Source organism: Trichoderma ghanense, assembly GCF_004382785.1.
Source record: "Trichoderma ghanense strain CCMA-1212 chromosome Unknown scaffold_4, whole genome shotgun sequence".
NCBI lineage: Eukaryota > Fungi > Ascomycota > Sordariomycetes > Hypocreales > Hypocreaceae > Trichoderma > Trichoderma ghanense.
In genome coordinates, this window is record NW_027395667.1 from 2,063,054 (window position 1) to 2,082,548 (window position 19,495).

Below are 19,495 nucleotides of genomic sequence, written 5' to 3' on the forward strand. Positions count from 1 at the left end.
GCCCGTCACGATGGGCGACCAGAGCGCGAACCGTGTAATGCCGTCGATGCTCCCGTCGCCGCCAATGTCGACCACCTGGGGAACGTCTGGCGGCAACATCTGGGCCGCGGCGCCCTTGGGTGGCCTGCATTCCGTCAGCATGGCTGAACCCAGCCCGCAGGCTAGGTACTACGCTCCTGCTCCTGTGGACGAACCCCAGCCCGCCTTCGCAGCTGCTCCCGTGCAGCCATCGCAAGGAGGCTTTTATCCTCATCTACACCATCCTGCTCAGCAGCACGCCGCGCCCATGTTGCCCTACAGGGAGCAAGCAGAGCCCAGCCAGCCGGCGCCTGTGCACGTGTTGATGCAGCGCCTCTCGCCCACAACCTCAGCCGCCGAAATTCGCATCATGCTGGTCTTTTCTCAGGAGCTGCTCAACGTCGAACTCCTAGCCCCCGACTATTCCGAGACTGGACGTCAATGCTCAGCCCTGCTGGCCTTCCGAAGCATGAATGGTGCGTCCGAGGCCTGCAACAAGTTGAACGGCCGCCCGAACCCGAACGGCCACGGCACCATGATTGTCAGCATCGTGCCCTCTCCAGCCTACAGTTCGCCGGCCTACGGGTCGCCGACGCGTGCGTCATCCGCTGTGCCAAACGGCGCGGCCAGTGGCTTTGCCGACTTCTCGCGCATGAGCCATGAGCCACAGCCGCCTCACAGCAGCGGCGTCGTGTCGCCGACCGCCAACGCCGGTCGCTTCTTTCCCGCTCCTGCTCCTGCCTCTGCTGCTGCTCTTGCTTCTGCCTCTTCTGCTGCTGCTCCTCACCACCAGGACCTCGCCGCTCCGAACACTCAGGCCGGCAGCCGTTACAAAGAAATATTCGACCGTCAGCCGTCGATGGGCAACTATCTTCCCAACGAGGTGCCTGGGCGGCTCGGAAAGCACCTCATCAACGCTGAAGTCGGCGACGACGACGATCGAGAGCTCCTTAGGGACTCGGTCGCCTACGGCAACAGGGGCACTCCGGTGCAGCGGAGAGACGCTACCATCACCCCTCCCGACTCCGTCAGCCAGGCAATGGCAAATCTGTCTCTCGAACCGAACATCACTCTGAAGCCGGCGACGATGCCGGCGTATCTCGCAGGTCTGCCTTCCGTCATTGGCCCCAACGACATCTATGTGCGACTCCAACAGCACGTTGTGCGACAGCATCAGCAGCTCCATCAGCAACAGCACCATCAGTCGGACAAGCGATCCTCGAGGCACTCAGGGAGGCACCAGCAAGCGCCGTACGGAGGGGCCAATTACCCCCCGGTAAACCCTGCGGATCAAAACCCCCCCTGCAACACTCTCTACGTCGGCAACCTACCCATGGACGCATGCGAGGATGAACTCAAGGTCCTGTTCTCCTTGACTAGGGGCTACAAGAGGCTGTGCTTCAGAGTCAAACACAACGGGCCCATGTGCTTCGTCGAGTATGAGGACATTGCCCATGCCACCAAGGCGCTTACCACGCTGTACGGATTCCCACTGCACAACAGCGTCAAGGGCGGCATTCGCTTGAGCTTCTCCAAGAACCCGCTTGGTGTTCGCTCGGCCTCCTCGCAGCCTCCCCACGGGAACCTGTATCCCAGCGGTGGCATGCGCACGCCTACCGCCAATGGCTTCGCGGCGGCCAGCGGCCCTCCCCCCGGCCTGCCTCGACCCCCCGGCCTCGGCTCCCGGTCTCAATCCACCTTCAGCGCCGGCAGCCGCGCTAGCAGTGCCGTGGGACCTGTCCTGAATGGCAATGTCCATGGCAACAGGAATGGCAGTGTCAATGGCCAGAGGAACGGCACTGTCAGTAGCGGTGTTTCCGAAGCCGGCTCTAGCTATTCCCTGAGAGCACCGCACTACAGAACCGGCATGAACGGCATGAACAACATGAACGGCATGAACGGCATGAACGGCATGAACGGCATGAACGGCATGAACGGCATGAACGGCATGAACGGCATGAACGGCATGAACGGTATGAACAACATGAACAACATGAACAACATGAACAACATGAACAACTCGAACAACCTGAACGGCATCAACGGCGTGAACGGCATCAACGGCATCAACGGCATCAACGGCATGAGCATGGCAAAGCCTCACACGCCTTCTGTCTAGAATGAGGGATGCTCTCTACGTCTTCCCCTCACTTCTTTGCTTTCTCCCGTTGTCGTCTTCTTCTCTTCGACCACCACTTCTTCTTTGTTTCTGCTTTATGTTTTTTTCGGGCTTCTTCCAAGGTCTCGGGGCATCTTTGGGAATACAACGATAAAGTTCACCTAGCATCAGGGTTACGGACAGAAAAGGGCGCAACCGGTTTCTCTTCTTTTGGGATGGCACTTTTCCTTACGTGATTCCCTCCTCTATCGGCATATACCATTTGGGCTCTGTTTGTCGCATCTCGTCCCTGCCTTTGAACAACGGCTTCTTTCTCATCTTCTTCGCATAGACAGATGGGCAAGAGAAGGGGCGGACACCGGCGTTGACTTCATGGTTTGGTCTATGATACCTCTTGATTTCTTGATCTATTTCTCCTTGATTCCCCCGACACGCTCCTGGATGAGAAGATACGAAAACCGAGTCTGGTTCCAGTGCGTTCAGTCTACATTGTTCTGCCCTTTTCGCGCTGCGGTTACTTGCTTCTGATGACTGGCTATACAAAGGACAAAAACAAAAAAAAAAGACAAAAAAAAGATGTTCAATGCCTCATTTTTTGTTATGCTTATATCTTACTCAAAGCGATGAGCGAAAAGGAAAAGGAGAGGGAAAAAAAGAACACAGGAAAAAAGGGGCCAAAAAAAAAAAAGAAAAAAAAAAAAAGCTACAGACGGGGGCGTCTTTGATATTTCTTCATCAGCGCGGTGCTTTTCGGTTGAAATTGAGGGAATCGTCCATTGGCATGGCTTCAATCTTATCCTCATATCGATTTTTCATCTGGTATCCTTTTGGGTACTCTTGCAACCAACTTCTTCTTCGCTTCATTCCACCCTTCTTCTGTTCCTCAGGTGGACGATTAGGACGACTGGCCATACATGGTCATGCTTCTTGCTCCTCCTCCTCCTTTTTTTCATCTTGTTCTACAGCCTCAGCCGCATCTTCCTTGATAGAAGCGTCCGCAGCATGCAAATGCTCCCATACCACAGTTTCTCCTCTTCTTCGTCGGTCTGGCAAGCCGAGTTATTGCTTACCTTGTTGTGGTGGTCATCTCGGGGGAGTGAGGGCGGAAAGGAGCTGCTGCTTCGTGCGACTGTTTGACAATGGACAGAGAGACCACTGGCATGGCAATCAGCTGCATGGCTGTCATGGGAGTCGGACGTTGATCGGTCTGACTGTCCTTTTCGGCCTCTTATTTCCGGTGTCGGGTTACTTCTCTGAACCCCCCCCTTTTTTTTTCTTTTCTTCTAATGTTTGTATGAATGGGATGGCTGCTTCTCTTGGTGACTTGGCATGGACAACGGAGTATCAAGGCTGGAGAATGGAGCAACCCTGTTGAACTTAACTTTTTAATGTCTTTCTATCCCTTTCGTGTTAAAATGTCTACAACCTGCTCCTTCTTTCTTTACCGTCTTTCCTATTTCATTCCCCTGCCCTCTTTTCTACCTTCTGGGGAGGGGGGGAGGGGGCGCTTGTGAAGGAAGATTCAAGGGGCTGGTCAAGGACAGGGGTAACTTGTAGGAACATTGGAAACGCTTTTCTTGTGATACGTCGTTGGGCTCTTGGCTGCTCTTGACTGTTGGAAGGGGAAAAAAACACATTTTCTTCGGGGCAGCGATTACGACAAAGCACGTGGCCATGGAAACTACGTATAATATCAGTCGTTCTAGCGTGGGAGGTTTATTCTATCATCGTTATTACTATAAGAGGTAGTTGATTGTCAATTGAGCGCTGTCAAAGTCTACATTTGGGCTGCCATCTCGGTGCCTTTGTCCTCTTGTGCCTCCTTTGCTTCTTCTTTTTCGTTCACGACGCTGAGCCACGAAGACTCAGCCGTAAACCAAAACTTTGCGTCTCCCCTCATGGGAAAGCATTCCCATTTCTCGCCATGACTAGCCTCACCTAGCACAAGGGTTTTATACTCATGCTCATGCTCGTGCTCCTGGCCGGGACTCTGGTGGAATGCGACCCGAACTCTGTAGAGCATTTGGGTAGGGTTCCAGCGGGCACGGCGACGCTTGATCCGGACGCACAGCACGCTGGGCTCGTTGAATCTTTCTGCCGGGTCAACCTGAAGCCGGCACTCCCCAATGGCCCGTGATCCCCCGTTTAGGGAGTGGAACAGGATGCCTTTGCAATATCCCGTATCCTGGTCCCGGAAGACGACGGTCGACGCGACGCCCTCCAGCGGCGCCTGGGAGAAGTACACTGCTTCAAGGATGGCGTCCTCGGAGACGGGGCTGGGCTTGAACTTGTTCAAGGGGGGAGTTGTCTGGCAAGTCTTCCGTGGATGATGGCGAGGCTCCGCAGTATGCACCAAGCAGCTCAACTCGCGGCCTCGCGCCGCCCCGTTTCGGCTCGCCGTATATGAAGGTGAGGGGAGCACCACCGTCCTGGAAGAGCTGGGTAGGATAACTCCCGTGGGGTCCTACGTCGCCGGCCTTTTCCGGGACGTACACCCAGGACAGTCAAGCGGTCGCCCTTTGAAATCAGATAGAGAGGATATTCACGTACCGCAAGCTCCGCTCGGACATGGCAGAGGGTTTCGTCGTCGACAGAGGCAACAATGTACGCCGTGTGCTTGTGACTTCCTCGCAAGTACGGGGGCTGGCTGGAGAGGCGCTCGACACATCTGATACCCTCTGAATCTAGCGTCAGCCTCACGACAGGAGGCAGGGCCTGCGACTGGCTCGTGACGAATTCGCTGCCGCGTTCCCGGCTGAGGATCTCCCGCAGCCACATGACCTGCGGCTGCCTCGCATCATCCCTCATGCTAGCGAGATACTCGGCCAGCCGCCACGCTGATACGCCGCGCCAGAGCGACACATCCGCCAAACGCTGGAGGATCATGTCGGCCAGCTCGACGGGCAGCGTGGCCAGCTGCTGAAGGCCAGGTAGGTGCCTGGCGACCGCATCGAGCCGAGGCTTGTCGACATTGCCCGGGAAAAGCAGCGGCCGGGCTCCCTTCCAAGGCTTCCTCCACGACGCCACCGCCAGAAGCCGCCGAAGGAGGAGCTGCTTGTGCTTAAGCGACACTTTTGCGTCAGGATCTCGTAGCAGTCGTGGTGCAGCGCGACGGCTTCCGACGAGGCGGCGCAGGCAGAGCACCCCCGATAGTCATAGCAGAAGCTCGTCTCGGGGGTGATGCGGGAGAGGACAAGAGAGGCCATCATGCCTCGATGGGAGAGCCTGAAGGGAGGCGAGCAGTCCCAGACAGCATTATGGCTGGTGGTGGTGGTTGTGATGGTGATGATGGTTGTCCGATAGACTGGGTAGTGATAGTTAGAGAGAGAAGAAGAAGCCTACGGTACAACGATGCCCTTAGAGTCGAGCCAACGGGATCACGTACCAGCCACCGCCGTATCGTCCCCCCGCAAGCCGCCTGAGCAGATGCCGCACTGAGGCGTGAGCTTGAAGTGTATGCCGCCGCTCATGGTGGGATTCGGACAGAAGGAGTTATCGAGAGGATGTCGGTACGAGGGCGGATCAACTGCGGTGAGAGCGTCTCACGGCTGGTTGGCAGTTGAGTTGTGGGTAAGTGAAGAGAATAGAATGCAGGAAAGATGGGAAAGAGGATGGGAAAGACAGAGGCAAGTGAGAGTGCGAGGAGTTGCCTTTTTTTCTCGCCTTTCCCAGCAGTCTGTTGAAGAAGGAAGCTGTGACACCCCTCGCTTAACAGAAGCTTGACGCAAGCTTCTCGGACGCTTCGACGGAAGGTTATCAAAAGAAAACTCGAATTCGTTCCTGCCTTGTCAGGGACAGATAGCAGCCGAGGCTTGGATCAGCGCAAACCATCCTGCTCGCTTCCTTCCCTGCCTAGTACCCATCAATGCTAGGTAGGTGCCTTATTCCGGTGTCGCTTCCCTCCTGTTTTACCTGGTCTGAGCACGGCCATTCACCATCTCGCCGGCTGGCTCAGAGCAGGTTTGACGCTTGTTCCCTCACGGGGTTTGCAAGCAGTTCGACTTCGTCTTATTGGCTACCCAAATCTGACTGCTCTGATACTCCGTTCGGCAGATATCGGTAGATACTATCAAGTAGCCATCAGGCGTTTCCCTTTTTGAAAAAAAAGGGAGGGCGGCAATGACCAAAGTCGACCTGTTTTAACCGAAAATACAAAACTACAAAGTGGTAAAGGACATAAGGTCTAAACTGGTGATATTATAACCTCGCTGACGAGTCCAGCTGCTGCTACCTGCTAAGCAGAACTGGTCACCTACTGTCTCAGTATACCCAGACAAGTCAGGTAGGTAAGGTATCTTAATGATGCTATCCAGCACCAACTCCTCATGAGACCATCGTCATAAGGTATGACGAAGCAAAGAGTAGAGTTGATCGCTCCTCGACCACCTCCCAACGCCTCCACCATCTCTCTCGCGTGGAGCTTGTGACACCCCTTGCATGTTTTCTTCCTCCTCTGGGACTCTGTGAGTTTGCCCTGGACATTCATACATGCGTCGGTCAAGTGAAAATGGAACTGATTCCCTCCAAAAACGCCATTACCCGGTGCCTGGCTTATGCCACCTCTATCACCTCCCGTTTCCCGTGTGCAAAGAAAGGCATATTGTACAGTATATGTGCGAGTGAGACTTTTCTGCCGCTGCTTCCACTTTGCGTACGCAAATGAGAGTGAAATGTTTCTTTCGCCCTTTCACTCTTCTCGGCTCGTGGGGAGAAAAGAACATCCCCGACTTTTTGGTGTCGGACCCGTAATTGGCCTTTGTGAGGATGCTGCTAATGAATTCCAATCACCGTTGCCGCCGGATTGCAGCTTGTTCCATTGCAGCTTTAGGCCGGCGTGTGGAAGAAGCGCAGGATGACTTCGTACATGGCAAACATCATTGCGGCGCTGGGAACGGTGCGCATCAGGTGAGGTGTCAGACCGCCGTAGAGACCCATGAGGCCCTCTTCTTTCCAGACGAGCTTGAAGCACTGTATCAGGCCGGTGTACTTGAGCTTGCCGTCTCCCATGGGAGCCTGTCGCAGACGAGTCCGCGCAACCTTTTGTCAAGACATGGTGGTCAGTAGCTTTCTCGGTAGACACGGAAACAAGAAAGGCAAACAACAAGTCATTTGGGCTGCAACAATGCGCAACTCACCTCGTGAGGATAGGCAATTACGGCAGCAACCAGCTTTGCGCCCCCGGCAGCGCCGCCGTTGCCCGTCACGTCCACCACCTTGTCCCACCACGTCTTGGGCCTTCCGCTGGCCTGAATCGCCGCCTCTCTGCGGACCAGGTAGGCCTTGAGCTGCTCGTACAGCATCCACTGCATCGTCGACTCGACCACGCCCAGATAGCTCGCGCTCATGCCCTTGTACAGCCCCCTGACGCCCTCGTCCCGCACGACCTGCTTGACGCAGTCCCAGCTGTTGCGGTACAGCCGCTTCGTGGCTCCGCCGCTGCGCTCCGACACGTTCTTATCCAGCTGCAGCCTCGTCTTGACCATCCAGATGGGGTTCGTCGCCGTGCTCGTGGCCACGCCGGCCGTGACGCCGGCCATGAGATGCACCCACGGTGCCTCCTCGCCGCCGTTCCAGTACTCGGCCATGAGCCGCTTGCCGTTGCCGTACACGTAAAAGTTGATGCTCCTGGCGGGGATGACGCCCACCAGGTTGGGCCCCAGGCCCTTGAACAAGGCGCGCGGCCCCTCCGTGCGATAGACCGAGCCCAGGATCTGCAGCGTCTCCGAGAGGTGGTACATGGCACTGCGCACTGGATTCAGCCTCCGCAGCGCCTGCGCCTGCGCCTCTCTGGATGCGCGGATCTGCGCCTGGTAAAAGTCGGACTGCAGCCTCGTCTTGAGGACGTCGAGCGGCGCCGTAACTGCCGCAGCGGTCATGCCGCCAATTCTAGAGACAGAAGCGAACACGGTCAGATGGCTTTCTCTTTCTCGCTTCACGGCGCTCTACCTCCTTTCGACCCTCCTCTTTTCTCTTCTCTTCTCTTCTCTTCTCTCCTTGCCTCTCCTCTTCATGCCTCCCCTCTTTTGCGCAACCGGGGAAAGGGGAAAACCTACCCGCCAGCCATGAAATGCACCCACGACTTCGCAAACGGCAAAGCCTTAACCTGCCCCCTCGGACTGTCGTCTGGGAGCACGTCGCCCGTCTCCCTCGACTGCACCAGCGCCGCATGCTCGGCCGAAGCGCGAGAGTGCTGGAACGGCCGCCCATCGTCTCCTCGTCCCGCCAGATACGGAGCCACCGCCGCAGGCCCCTGCTGCGCCATCGCCCGAGACTCTTCTTCCGAAATCTCTCTTGCTGTCCTTTGTCTTCGAGCTCGGGTTTCTCTCTGTGTCTGCTTTGCTTCGCAAGGTGTAGTTGCTCTTCTCCCTTCTTTAAGTAGGTGTCAGTCGGTTGCTATCGTAGATCGCAGTGGGTTGGTTGTACGTCGGCCTGCACAAGTAGGATGTGGCAAGAAGGAGATGGAGAAGAGAGAAAAGGGTAAAGGAATGGGTATAATAGAGCAGGCTTGTGAATGAATGATTAGCCCTTGTACTACATCTGTTGAGAGTAAGTAATAATCGAGGGCGCTTTGAATAGTGACTGTGTGCTAGAAGGGAACAGTTTGTTGGGAGAGGGAAGAGAGAAAGTTTTGAGACAAGTCGGAGAATGATGCGTTTATTGCCTCTTTTTTTCCTTTACCTTTTTTTTTTTTTTAGGCCTTCTTTTTATCCTCTGATGTTTAACCTTTCTGATTTGTTTTAGCTCAGCCGATGTGGCGCGCTTTTTGCAGCGAAAGCGGCTTCCGAAGTTACTCCAAGTGGCCAACCAAGGCGGTACGTACCATGAAATCGTCATTGTCCACACTGCAGTTGACATGGTTCTTTTGCTTGGCACCTACAGTTACTACCTTGGTAGCTTAATGCGGCTACCATGAAAAGTTATTGGTATGTGAATCATTCATGGTACCTCTAGTGACTTAGAAGAGCCTTCTAGTTATACCAAACTCGAGGTAAACTCAAATACCTAGAATAGAACAAGAACATATCAATAAATCAAACATTGGCGTGTCTCTCAAAGCCTCAAAAGCTCACTACTGTAGTATCCAAACCCGCCGCTGTTTAATAAGCACCAAGCAGTTACCCGGTAAAACTACTCGAATCTCTTCATCAACCAGTCCCACCAAACCATATCCCACCCAATCCCAGGAATTATCCCTACCCATTCCTTCATATCCTAGCTCATGGACGTGGCAAACTATTCCAAATCGTCACAAGTCATCACAATGTTCGTCGTTCCCACACTGCCACCCTGGTTCACCATCGGCTTCACCTTGGGGCTAGATCCGGCAGCGTCCCAAACGGCCGAGGCTCATAGTCAGGAGGAGACAAAATGGAGGCGAGCTGCCCCGTCCGCGGAAGGTTCTGAGGCACGGTAGGCGCTGGCTCGATCCTGGCGAGTCGGGCCGTGGGCAGCAGCCTTCGAGGCGGCTCGGCAGCAGCGGCCGGCGCGAGAGGAGCAAGGGGAGCAAGGGGAGCAAGGGGAGCAAGCGGCGGTGCCATCAGCAGTGACGGCCCCGCCGCCCGGTCGGATAGGGGCTGATGCGCCGCCGGTCCCATGCCTACCGCGCCGTAGCTTGCTGGCATGCTGGGGCCCGCCTCACGAGTCCGAGGGATACTGCCAGCATTTGCTGCCGCTGCCGCTGCTGCCGCGGCGGCGGCGGCCTTCTGTGCCTCGCGGCGCATCTCTTCCAGATCGTGCTTCAGGTTCGCGGCTTCGTCGTCAGTGACGTTCCTCCAGTTGCACCTCGCGTGCTTCTTGGTGCAGCCCCGACACGCCGTCAGATGTTTGATGCACTGCAGGCGGAGGCGCCGGCATCGGTCGCAGGGGGGAAATATGATGTCGCCCTTGTTGAGCGTGTCTGTCTTCTGCAGCACAAGGGGCCTATACACCTCCGTGGCCGGGTCGCCGGGAAGCGCCACTTGGCTGAGGGCAATGGTCGCGATGGACCTCGAATTGGACGTCGGCGTCAAGGCTGGCGTTGTGGATGATGGACTTGCAGTTGACGTGGAGATGGGGGCAGTTATTGGTGCCAATGGTGATTCCGCGGCCGAGGGCGTCGTTGAGGCCGCACAGCATGTGCCCGAAGACGGATGATACGGCGGTGCTCCTAAGCTCGGCGTTGCCAGCGGACTCGAGCTTGAAACCGAGGTGGGCCGTGGCTGGTAACCCGGAGGCGGCCCTGGCGGCGGGCTGTTTTGCATCGCAGCCATGGTAAACTGCTGAAGGAGGTCTGCGTGGATGTCGAACTGCGAGCTGCCGGGCCTGGAGACGGCAGGGCGCGGTGGGTGATTGATGGCATGAAAGCTGGAGCTGGAGCTGGAGCTGGAGCTAGAGCTGTCGTCGGGGAGTTGTTGCCGCCGAGCGATGCCCCGTCTGCGGAGCTCGAGTCTCTGGTGCAGAGTGTGAGCCCTCTCCGAGACTTCGTCTGCCCTCTTATGCAGCAGCAAGGCCCTCTGTTGGAGTATCTCGAGCGTCGCCAGCTCGGCCGCCTCATCCTCTTCGAACGTATGCTCCAGCGGGAATCTGTCCAGTGCTCCGGAAGAGATCAGGCGCCAGTCATCCTCGGCGATCTCGACCTGCAACCCCCGGTACATGAATTGGCAGCAACGTGCACCGTTGGGCAAGGAGACGAGAGAAAACGCGCCCGGGCTCGCTTTGGCAAACGTGACCACGTCCAGCCAGGTGACCTGCTGGGCCTGTGGATTGGGCGAGTTGATATTGATCGGGCCTTCGAAAAACCTTTCAAGGCCACGTAGGAATCGGGGACCTGTCAGCTTCGCTCCGAGATTGGCTGCAAGGCTTTCGCTGCGATCCATGACGCCTGCATGCAGAGTACATCTCTATCAGCACAGTCCTTACAGTGCATATCCAGGGCATGGGCATGCCGTGACCAAGAAGGAACAAGGCTCGCTGGTGGAAGCGTACCTTCATATTCATCAATGAGGTAGATGATGTCGCTGAAGGTGTCTACATCGCCCGGCAGGAAGGCCAAAAGCTGGGAGTTGTTCCTTGGCATGAAGTTGATGATGGATTCGGGGGCCGCTGGGCTACATTAGTATCAATACATTTTCCGGCATTGAGTACGGTGCGCGATGATTGAAGAGGTGGAAAGGGGGGAGGCAAGCCGATGTGACGGGTGAGCTTCGCAGTGGTAGACAGGAATGGGGAAGAACAAGAATGAAGATGAGAAGTATGAGAGATTGTCGCCGCTTCAACTCGAGAGACATACATGAAGGGAGACCAGGCGAGGACTGGCTCTGGCGATATTGCGCGGGCTGGCCGCCGTCATCCTCAACGCTCCGTTTCCGCTTGTGGGGCTCGGACGGCGGCGCGTGTGACATGGCGGGTTATTGCTTCTTCGGGGCTGGGCAGACGGCGGAGGCGGAGAGAGGGAGAGAGAGCGGAGACCGGGGGAAGAAGAAGTCGATCAGGCAAGGAGGGACTCTGATACGACACAAGCGGCGCGAGGGGGACGGTTCAAGAGAGCACGGGAAGGGTGTCCTTCCAGGAGGACGAGCTTCAGACAGAAGGGAAAGAAGACAAGACCAGGTTCAAGGCTAGATGGCCCGGAGTAGCCACCATAACCTGTTGTGAACGAGTTTAGGCAAAGTGACAAGGGCGGATCAAGGTTCATCAAAAGGCCATTGAACAGCGGTCCAACAAAACAGCTCCTTCCTGTCCTCGACTCGAACGACAACAGGATAAGTAAATCAAAAAGACAGAGAGGGTGGATTTGTCCTGGTTTTGTAGCAGAAGGGGCCCATATCCTTGGACGGGCAGAGAGGCCATTCAGATGCGCCGTGGCAGCAGCTTGTCGGACGGGATGTCCGCTCGACCAGATGACAGTGGGTCTACCGGCGGGCGGCGACTGGGGAGGGGGCGTCCGTCGAGGAAGATAGCAGAAGAGCGGGCTCCCTTTCCGTACCACGCAAGTCCGATAGCCACGGGGAGGTAGCGGTAGCGGTAGCGGTAGCGATAGCGGTAGTATGCGCAAGCCAGGAATATGCTGGCTGCTTTCCAGCGGAAGGATTTGATGACCGGTATGAACCGGGCGAAGTAGTACCCGATGTTGGTGTTGGTGAAGGTATAGTGATACCTTACTACGCGTTGTATAGGTAGGCTTCCTCGAGGAACCTGAATACCTATGCATCTAGGTCGTGGGGCTCTCCATGCTCTTCACCTCCTTCCTGTATCTCAGCAGTTCCAGTCGACACGGGACAACATACTTGTGTGCAAGCGAAGTCTGGAGCGGAAGCACATCCCTAGTCGTTCAAGTACATAGTAGTAGATGTGTGATTCCCCCAGATCGTTCTGCCGCTCGGCCGATCTCCAAGCCGGCCCCCTCGCATGTACTCGTGCCTTGGGCAAGATGTGCGCAAGTATGAAGCATGTGGTGCAGCAGGCATCATGTAAGTGTCGACAAAAGGGTTCAGGTGCATACAAGCGGCACAGCAGCTTGGGCAAGAGGGGGAGGGGTGGATTTAGCCAAGACGACGAGGATGTCATCGTGAACAAGGGGCATGTGGGAAAGGTGGTCTGCAGTGCTGGCCTAGAAAAGAAGACAAGAGGCAATCAATGCACAACGCATCTCATTGCCGCAGTTTGAGGGGGAGGGAGAAGGCAGAAGGGAAGAGGCAACGATTGAAATCAGTTCACTCCTGGTTGATATCTGGATGCTGTCATTCATTGAACTGAAAAAAGCGTGTGAGCATCATCATGTCTTATTCCTCGTACCTGGTAACAACAGAGCATGGTCCTCCTAACTCAGCAGGTGAGACACGGGAACGATGGACGAAGAAGAAGGAGAAGAAAGACTTCCCGGGTGGGAAGCAGAGGAGAGGGGACGGGGAGGAGGAAGGGGGGGCACTGCAGGCGGAGNGGGGGGGGGGGAAAGGGGGACAGCTGGCCTGTCTCATCGCGATGAGAAGAGCATGGCAAGAGGCAAGACATGGCAATGGTAAGGCGTGGCAGGCCCCGGCGCAGTGTCGAAGCACGATTGGTAGGGGTTTGGCAGGGTAGGTCTGGCAATGGGCTCCCTGACAGGGGGGTGGCTGCTTGGCAGGGGTGGGGTTCGATTGAAGAGGCCAGCTTGGCTGGTCAATGAAAAGACAGCGGCTCCAGATAAGATGGAGCTGGTGGTAATGTTTGCGCTTGTATGTAGTATCCTGGCTCTGTACCGGGTATGAGACAAGTGAAGATTGGGCACGGAGATACGAGTAGTTCATACCTGCTGCAGCTGAAGCATGGGGCCCTGACCCCAGCGCGAGCAGCGAGCCGGCGTTGGTCCATCAAGGTTTGGTTCGCTTCGCCGTTTTGTTCGGCAGGAAGACGGGATAGATACACTAGACTTGCTGCAGGACTGGTTCGGACACTCCTTGGGCCGGGAGCCGGGCCACGAGCGGTTGAGGCAGGCATGGGTTGGTACCCGGAGACGCAGTGGTGGCTGTGATACCCGTGCTTGCACTTCGTGGTGCTAGTACCTCAGTATTTGGAAGACCACCCAATGATTTGAATCAGAGACGGCAAGAGATTGAGTTGAGCCCTGGACCTGGGATAGGCCTGTTTCTGCAAAAAGCTGCCGTGTCCAAGGACGGGCGAGTCGGCAAGGCACCATGCGCTGGGGAAGTTGGCGTCGTGTCGGTTGCGCATCAGTACAGGTACAGGCACCTCTACTGCATGCGCCAAAGCAGGCATAATAGGGGCTGGGTGCATGGCGCGCACTCGTCACATATTCTTGCTCGCCGGGTTGATGCTGCTACCTGGCAGCAACTCTCACTGCTGGGCCGTTGCTACGCAAGATGCCACCAACCAACGGCCGGCTCGGCCTCGCTCGCAGCGTGTGCTCGTATGCATGTAAGTGCAATGCCATACCTAAACCCGCTCTCGAGGAGCAAGGAATGGGGCAACTGCTACTCCGCAAACACCGTCTCCTGGTGGTGCTTCTCAACGGGGAATGCAACCCAAGCCTTAACGTTAAGTGCCGGCTAGAGCATGGCGAGGAATGATCGTCGAGCGGACCGGGCGGCCCTGTCGTGCCCCCAGAGCTCCAGTCGATTCCCGCAGTGGGCGCGTGTACGGCAATCCGGTCCCCTGTCTGCAAGTCAGCGAGGCCCTATCTAGTTGTGCCTTGTCGTTAACGGTAGGCACTCAGGGCCGAGAGCAAACACCATTTGAACAACCTTATTGAGCCAAGCTGCTCGACTTCATGCTCAAGGCAGTCTGCCGTGCCAGGGCACATAATATTGGAAAAGGACCGTAGTAGAACTAAGCTTCATAGCAGCGGCATGACCTCACGTCGGTTAGCAGCGGTGCGGGTTTAGGTCGACAGAAGCGAACAGGGTCGGGCCCGCATTTGACAACGACAGCAGAGCAAGTGTGTGCCAGGTACGAGTTATTCGGACGTGAAGAGAGGGACGACGACCCCCGGGAATACCTTGTACAGGCGACAGCGTACCGAGAGAGTACCTCTGAACAAAAGCCTGCGGTGTGTGAGAATCCATCCATGTCCCGGTTTCGTGAGGTGTGCGTTTGAAGAATTGCGTTTTGTTTGGGTATACAAGCATCGCCTATGCAATGGCAAGGAGGCGATGTTCTTGTAGTGTGGCAGCAGCGGCAGCTTCGCACACACACCGTTTTCATGGTGGATGAAGTGTTGGCTGATCTTTGTGTAACAGGTCGACAGTCAAGTTGAAGGCCAACAACTCGCAAGTGAGCCGGGGAGACATGAGGGCATTGGGCAAAGCACCACTCCAGGCTGGCTGGCACCAGCATGTCCGGCAGCAGGTCCTTGCTGTTGGCATCGAATGCTGGTGGTGTCTGCATATCTGCAAACTGCCCATCTGCCCACTGGTGCCCGCACGGGGTCGCCACGCATCATCAACAAAGAAGAGGCGACGAGATCGCGCATGCGGCAGCACACATGTCGAGGCCTGACAAGACGGATGTGCAAGGCAGGAATCGAGATCCAAGAGCCCACGCCAATTGGTTGCTGCAATGCCGACAGCCAGCACCTCGGAGGACTCCCCGAAAGGGATGCATCTCGACTCCATCCCGGTCTCAGCGTCCTCGCCGAACCCAACCCTATGGCAGGTTCGAGGACGGTCCAGCATAGCAGAGCGGGACAGGGCAGCATGGCAGCATGGCAGAGCAGAGCAGCCATCCACACATCTGCCGCCATGTTCACTGCCCGACCGCTGCACTCTCTGTCCGTCTTCCCGCTCTGTCGACCCAGCAATACCCTCACCCTCCCCCACCGTCCTTCTCTCCGAGTTCCTCCATGCCTCCTCCTCGCACACGCCCTCCACCTGGCTCGGATGGCAGCCGTATCGTTTGATTTTCGCCGCCCAATCTGTCCCACCACCCAAGTTCCGCAGATCGTTGGGTTCCGCACCACTGCGAGAAGAGGAGGTTCCGAAGGCTGTCGCTGTTGTCCCTGGGCATGGGGAGACTGGGATGCATGGACCGAGTGCTGTGGCGCCCGCAGCAGCCGCTTCTGCTGCTGTCGGTCGCATGGAGGGACAGCTTTGTGAGGTAGAGGACGGAGAATGCCCGTAAGAGATGATATGACATGACGGGCATGACAGGGAGGGAGAGGGCGGAGTTGGGGCTCCATGCTTGTGCAGGCTTGTGCAGCACTCGAAGAATGACGGCGGGCAAACAGGAGGCCCGTTCTGCTGCTTGCTGATGCCTGCTTTCCCCTCGATCATCGATGCTTCAGACTGCCAGCGGCGGTCATGCAAGCAGCAGCCCGGCTGGGGGCAGATGTGGTAAGGTGTAAGGTAAGGTGGTGGTAGTAGTAGGTAGTTCCTGGCATTTCCATACCCACCTACCTACCTTACCTTATCTCCCAACCTGAGTCAGGCCTGAATGAAAACAATGCACCTTCAAGTTTGCCTGCTAGCAGGTGCGTGCGTGTCCGTGTCCCTCGCAGCTTCCCTGTTGCCAGTCTACTACATACCTGGTTCGGGATTCGGCTCTTGCAGGGAAGGAAGTCTTTGGGGCCGCAACTGCTGCAGTCAAGTCGTTGACCAAAAACTGGACTACTGAAGGGAAGGGAAGGAGCCCCGCTCCTTTTTATAGATATTTTTGGGCTTTTGAAGCATCGCAACTTTTGAATTTCTTTTCCCGTCGCCTCCTGGCGGATTTGACTGACCACAATGATATGTACTTTAGGTACTAGGTAGGTAGTCAGTAAGATATCTCGCCTACTATCACCAGGTAGCGTGCTTCAAGTAGGTACTGAGTACATGTAGGTAGGTATTGAATCCCTCAGGTAAGGTAGTATAGCAGCAGTAATACGGGGTCTCATGTCTCTTTGCCAATCAGCTTCAACTTGCTCTGCCGTTCTGCCCGATCGAACCTCAGCAAGGACCATCGCAGCTGCAACCACATGCAGTTGGCAGCCAACAGCTCTTGGGCATATCTCACCTGATCCTACTGCTCCCGCACACTTGGACAAGGTCTACAGCGCAACTGCCATCCGTCTCAACAGTCAACCTGAGCTCCGGTAACTCGAGCTTTGAATTACACCACAGCATCATGCTGGCAAGACTCCTGCCTCCCGTTTTCATTATGCAAGGTCATCTCATACTTAGGTATGACACGCTCCTGCGAACTGCGTCTCAGTTATGCAACGGCGTGTGTACATGTACATTTATGACATGAAAGCAATGCAATGATTCCATACTACTCCTCGTACCTACCTAGGTAAGGTACCTACCTACCTTAGGTACCTACCTACCTTACCTACCTGCCTTAGTAGTACCTAAGGTAGGTAGGTAGGTAGGTAAACAGAAAGTCTACGCGGAGATATGTAGGTACCTACTAGTATGCAGTTCTCTTTTGCACGCCAACAGCTCCAGGTATCGAACAAAGTCCCCATGTCAGATGGAAGAGCCACGTAGGTAGCCGATGACAAGATCTCAGCACGTAAATTAAAGGTGTGTCAACCTGTAGCCATTATCTGTCATGTCACTACTTGGCTCAAAAGATCCTGGCTCTCCAGAAGCTTGCCTGCAACTCCTCTTGACGGGAAGATACCCGCCCCGTAACGCGACGAGTCCACCCGTATCCCGACCAGAGGGTTCTATATGTGGCATTGGTTGCGATCCCTTGTCGAAATCTGACATCCATCTGTCCATCAGGTTTTGCAGAGTGATTGCCGCCTGATGATAACGAGGTACTGACCCACCTCATAAATTGCTAAGGCAAGTATGAAGCAGGTTCAGTGCTGACTTTGTGGTTTTCATGCACAATTGATTGATCGACTTCCTATTGCTTCTGCCTGCATCTGGTCTTGCTTCAAATACTGTCGGTGGATTTGAAGCATACCTGCCTTAGCCGACGCTACGTGTTTCAATCATCTCACGCTCGACTCTTGGACCGGCTGCACTTCCGAAGCACTGGAAGACAAGGGGAGAGGAAAGTGGTCAAGCCATGGAGATGGTTTCTGAAGGCATGTGCTTCAACAACGGTGCATACGAATGAGAAAGGTGGCAGTGCTTTGCCATTTTTCCTTTTTTCTGCTCTTGATTTCATTTCATTCTCTCGTTGTTTTACCTCGTAGGAAAAGGCGCGTCTTCTTTGAAAGATATTCTTCCCTTCCAGGTCGGGCTGCTCCGTGCTTGTTGCGTCGTTCTTGCCCCTGTAACTGTGATAGGATATGCTTCACACAGACGAGGGACGGGTCAATGCTACTGTTCCGTCCCCATCACATCTCCTTCTTCTGCCGACAATGAACGATGAAGGAGCGGGATCCTCTTAGATGCGTTGTGTAAATGCTTTGGCTTGCCTTTACTCCAGCCAGCCGTATCACGCACATCATTGCTGGTCTCGCTGCATCTGCAAGTGACTGGTGTCTTGCTTCCAACTATAGTACTTCCAAGGCTGATTACCAGCAGCAGCATAGGCTCCGCTGGGGAGAAAAGAAAGAAAATACCCTAGGAGAGAAATGCAGTTGCTTCCCGCCTCAAAAGTTGCGTCTCCAAGTTCATTCCTAGAAACGCGCCTAGTCCTAAACGGGCACAACCCCGCCGCCCACTTCAAGTTGTTTCCTCTGCCAAAATCCCACCCGTCATGTATCCGATACCTCACCTTACCTTACCTTGACCTCGCAGCTTCACCCAAGCACCAGCTTCATGCCCACCCCAGCAAACGACACCGCTCGACAATAACCAGCCTCCACCAATCCGGGCGCCTTCAGCAGACCAGACACCGCACACGAGCAACAGGCCAATGCGCAGCGGCCATCATGTCCGATAGACCTTCGCACAGAGGCGGCCGCGGCGGCGACCGAGGCGCCCATCGGGGCAGGGGAGCAGCAGCCGGCGGCCGCGGAGGCTCGTCCAACGCCCAGGGCGAGCGGCCCAAGAAGGAGAACATCCTCGACCTGGCCAAGTACATGGACAAGGAGATCATTGTCAAGTTCAACGGCGGCCGTGAAGGTAAAACCCCATCGCACGAGAGGCAGGAGAGCATGGTGGAGGGAGACGGTCGATGGAGATTATCATGGCAATGGCAGTGGTCGTTATGGCGGGAAACCGACCTTGCTGACGAATTTTTTGACGCGCAGTCCGCGGCACTCTGAAAGGCTACGACGCCCTCATGAACCTGGTCCTCGACCAAGTCCAGGAGACAGTTCGGGGTAAGCACCTCTCCCTACCCTCTTTTCCAACCGCGAGTCTCGACTTCTAACCTGCTGTGTGTAACCAACGACAGATGACGAAGGCAACGAGTCATCTCGGCCCCTTGGCCTCGTCGTCGTCCGAGGCACGCTCCTCGTCCTCATCAGCCCCGCCGACGGCAGCGAAGAGATCGCCAATCCCTTTGCCCAGCCTGAAGAGGATTAACCAGGGCGAAACCCCATAAAGAAGAATAAAAAAGGGCCCTTGGTGTGCAAGTCTTGAGACAACTATTTTGGAAAGGTTACAATGCGAATTTGGGACGAGGAAAAGAGAAGAAAATCACGATTTACGACGGCAAAGGGGCAGGACCGAGCCGTGCCTCTTCTCGGTCCTATCCGCTCCTCTGCGGGAAACTTGGGGCACATCAGACTTTTGGGAGTCGAGTCGGCACGGCGTATCTACGGCTGGCGATTATAGACTTGGTGATGGATACGGCTCTCATCTTCCGGACGGGAGGGAAAGCATTGAGATACCTTAGGCGCGGGCATCAACCTGAGCATGGGGCCATGGCTTTTGGCAGTCTCAGGCTCGAGGCGCGCTCTGAGATGTGAAAGACATGTACGAAGTAGCTTTGGGAGGAAAACACATCAGATGTCACATCTTGGTCACGACGATGAGAAGAACAGCGTCTGAGCTG

At 55.7% G+C, this 19,495-nt stretch overlaps 6 protein-coding genes across 6 annotated transcripts; 2 read left to right on the plus strand and 4 right to left on the minus strand.

Moving 5' to 3' along the window:
* Positions 1–10: 10 nt before the first annotated feature.
* On the plus strand, positions 11–2,137 carry CCMA1212_004850 (Cell wall integrity protein scw1; the record flags this gene model as incomplete). Its single annotated transcript, XM_073702137.1, has 1 exon — positions 11–2,137. The coding sequence occupies one exon, from the start codon at positions 11–13 to the stop codon at positions 2,135–2,137; it is 2,127 nt and encodes a 708-aa protein (XP_073559375.1).
* Positions 2,138–3,914: 1,777 nt separating this feature from the next.
* On the minus strand, positions 3,915–5,607 carry CCMA1212_004851 (uncharacterized protein; the record flags this gene model as incomplete). Its single annotated transcript, XM_073702138.1, has 5 exons — positions 3,915–4,445; positions 4,504–4,614; positions 4,688–5,150; positions 5,210–5,441; positions 5,523–5,607. 5 exons carry the CDS (start codon positions 5,605–5,607, stop codon positions 3,915–3,917), a joined length of 1,422 nt encoding a protein of 473 aa, XP_073559789.1.
* Positions 5,608–6,961: 1,354 nt separating this feature from the next.
* Positions 6,962–8,399, minus strand: CCMA1212_004852 (uncharacterized protein; the record flags this gene model as incomplete). Its single annotated transcript, XM_073702139.1, has 3 exons — positions 6,962–7,174; positions 7,273–8,023; positions 8,191–8,399. The coding sequence occupies 3 exons, from the start codon at positions 8,397–8,399 to the stop codon at positions 6,962–6,964; spliced, it is 1,173 nt and encodes a 390-aa protein (XP_073559788.1).
* Positions 8,400–9,441: 1,042 nt separating this feature from the next.
* CCMA1212_004853 (uncharacterized protein) lies at positions 9,442–11,517 on the minus strand (the record flags this gene model as incomplete). Its single annotated transcript, XM_073702140.1, has 3 exons — positions 9,442–10,997; positions 11,102–11,218; positions 11,406–11,517. The coding sequence occupies 3 exons, from the start codon at positions 11,515–11,517 to the stop codon at positions 9,442–9,444; spliced, it is 1,785 nt and encodes a 594-aa protein (XP_073559787.1).
* A 2,414-nt stretch (positions 11,518–13,931) lies between these two features.
* On the minus strand, positions 13,932–15,788 carry CCMA1212_004854 (uncharacterized protein; the record flags this gene model as incomplete). Its single annotated transcript, XM_073702141.1, is given in 3 exon segments — positions 13,932–14,288; positions 14,471–15,022; positions 15,036–15,788. The coding sequence occupies 3 exon segments, from the start codon at positions 15,786–15,788 to the stop codon at positions 13,932–13,934; spliced, it is 1,662 nt and encodes a 553-aa protein (XP_073559786.1).
* A 2,637-nt stretch (positions 15,789–18,425) lies between these two features.
* On the plus strand, positions 18,426–19,023 carry CCMA1212_004856 (U6 snRNA-associated Sm-like protein; the record flags this gene model as incomplete). The annotated part of the gene is made up of 3 exons (XM_073702142.1): positions 18,426–18,618; positions 18,747–18,818; positions 18,893–19,023. The coding sequence occupies 3 exons, from the start codon at positions 18,426–18,428 to the stop codon at positions 19,021–19,023; spliced, it is 396 nt and encodes a 131-aa protein (XP_073559785.1).
* Positions 19,024–19,495: the final 472 nt, after the last annotated feature.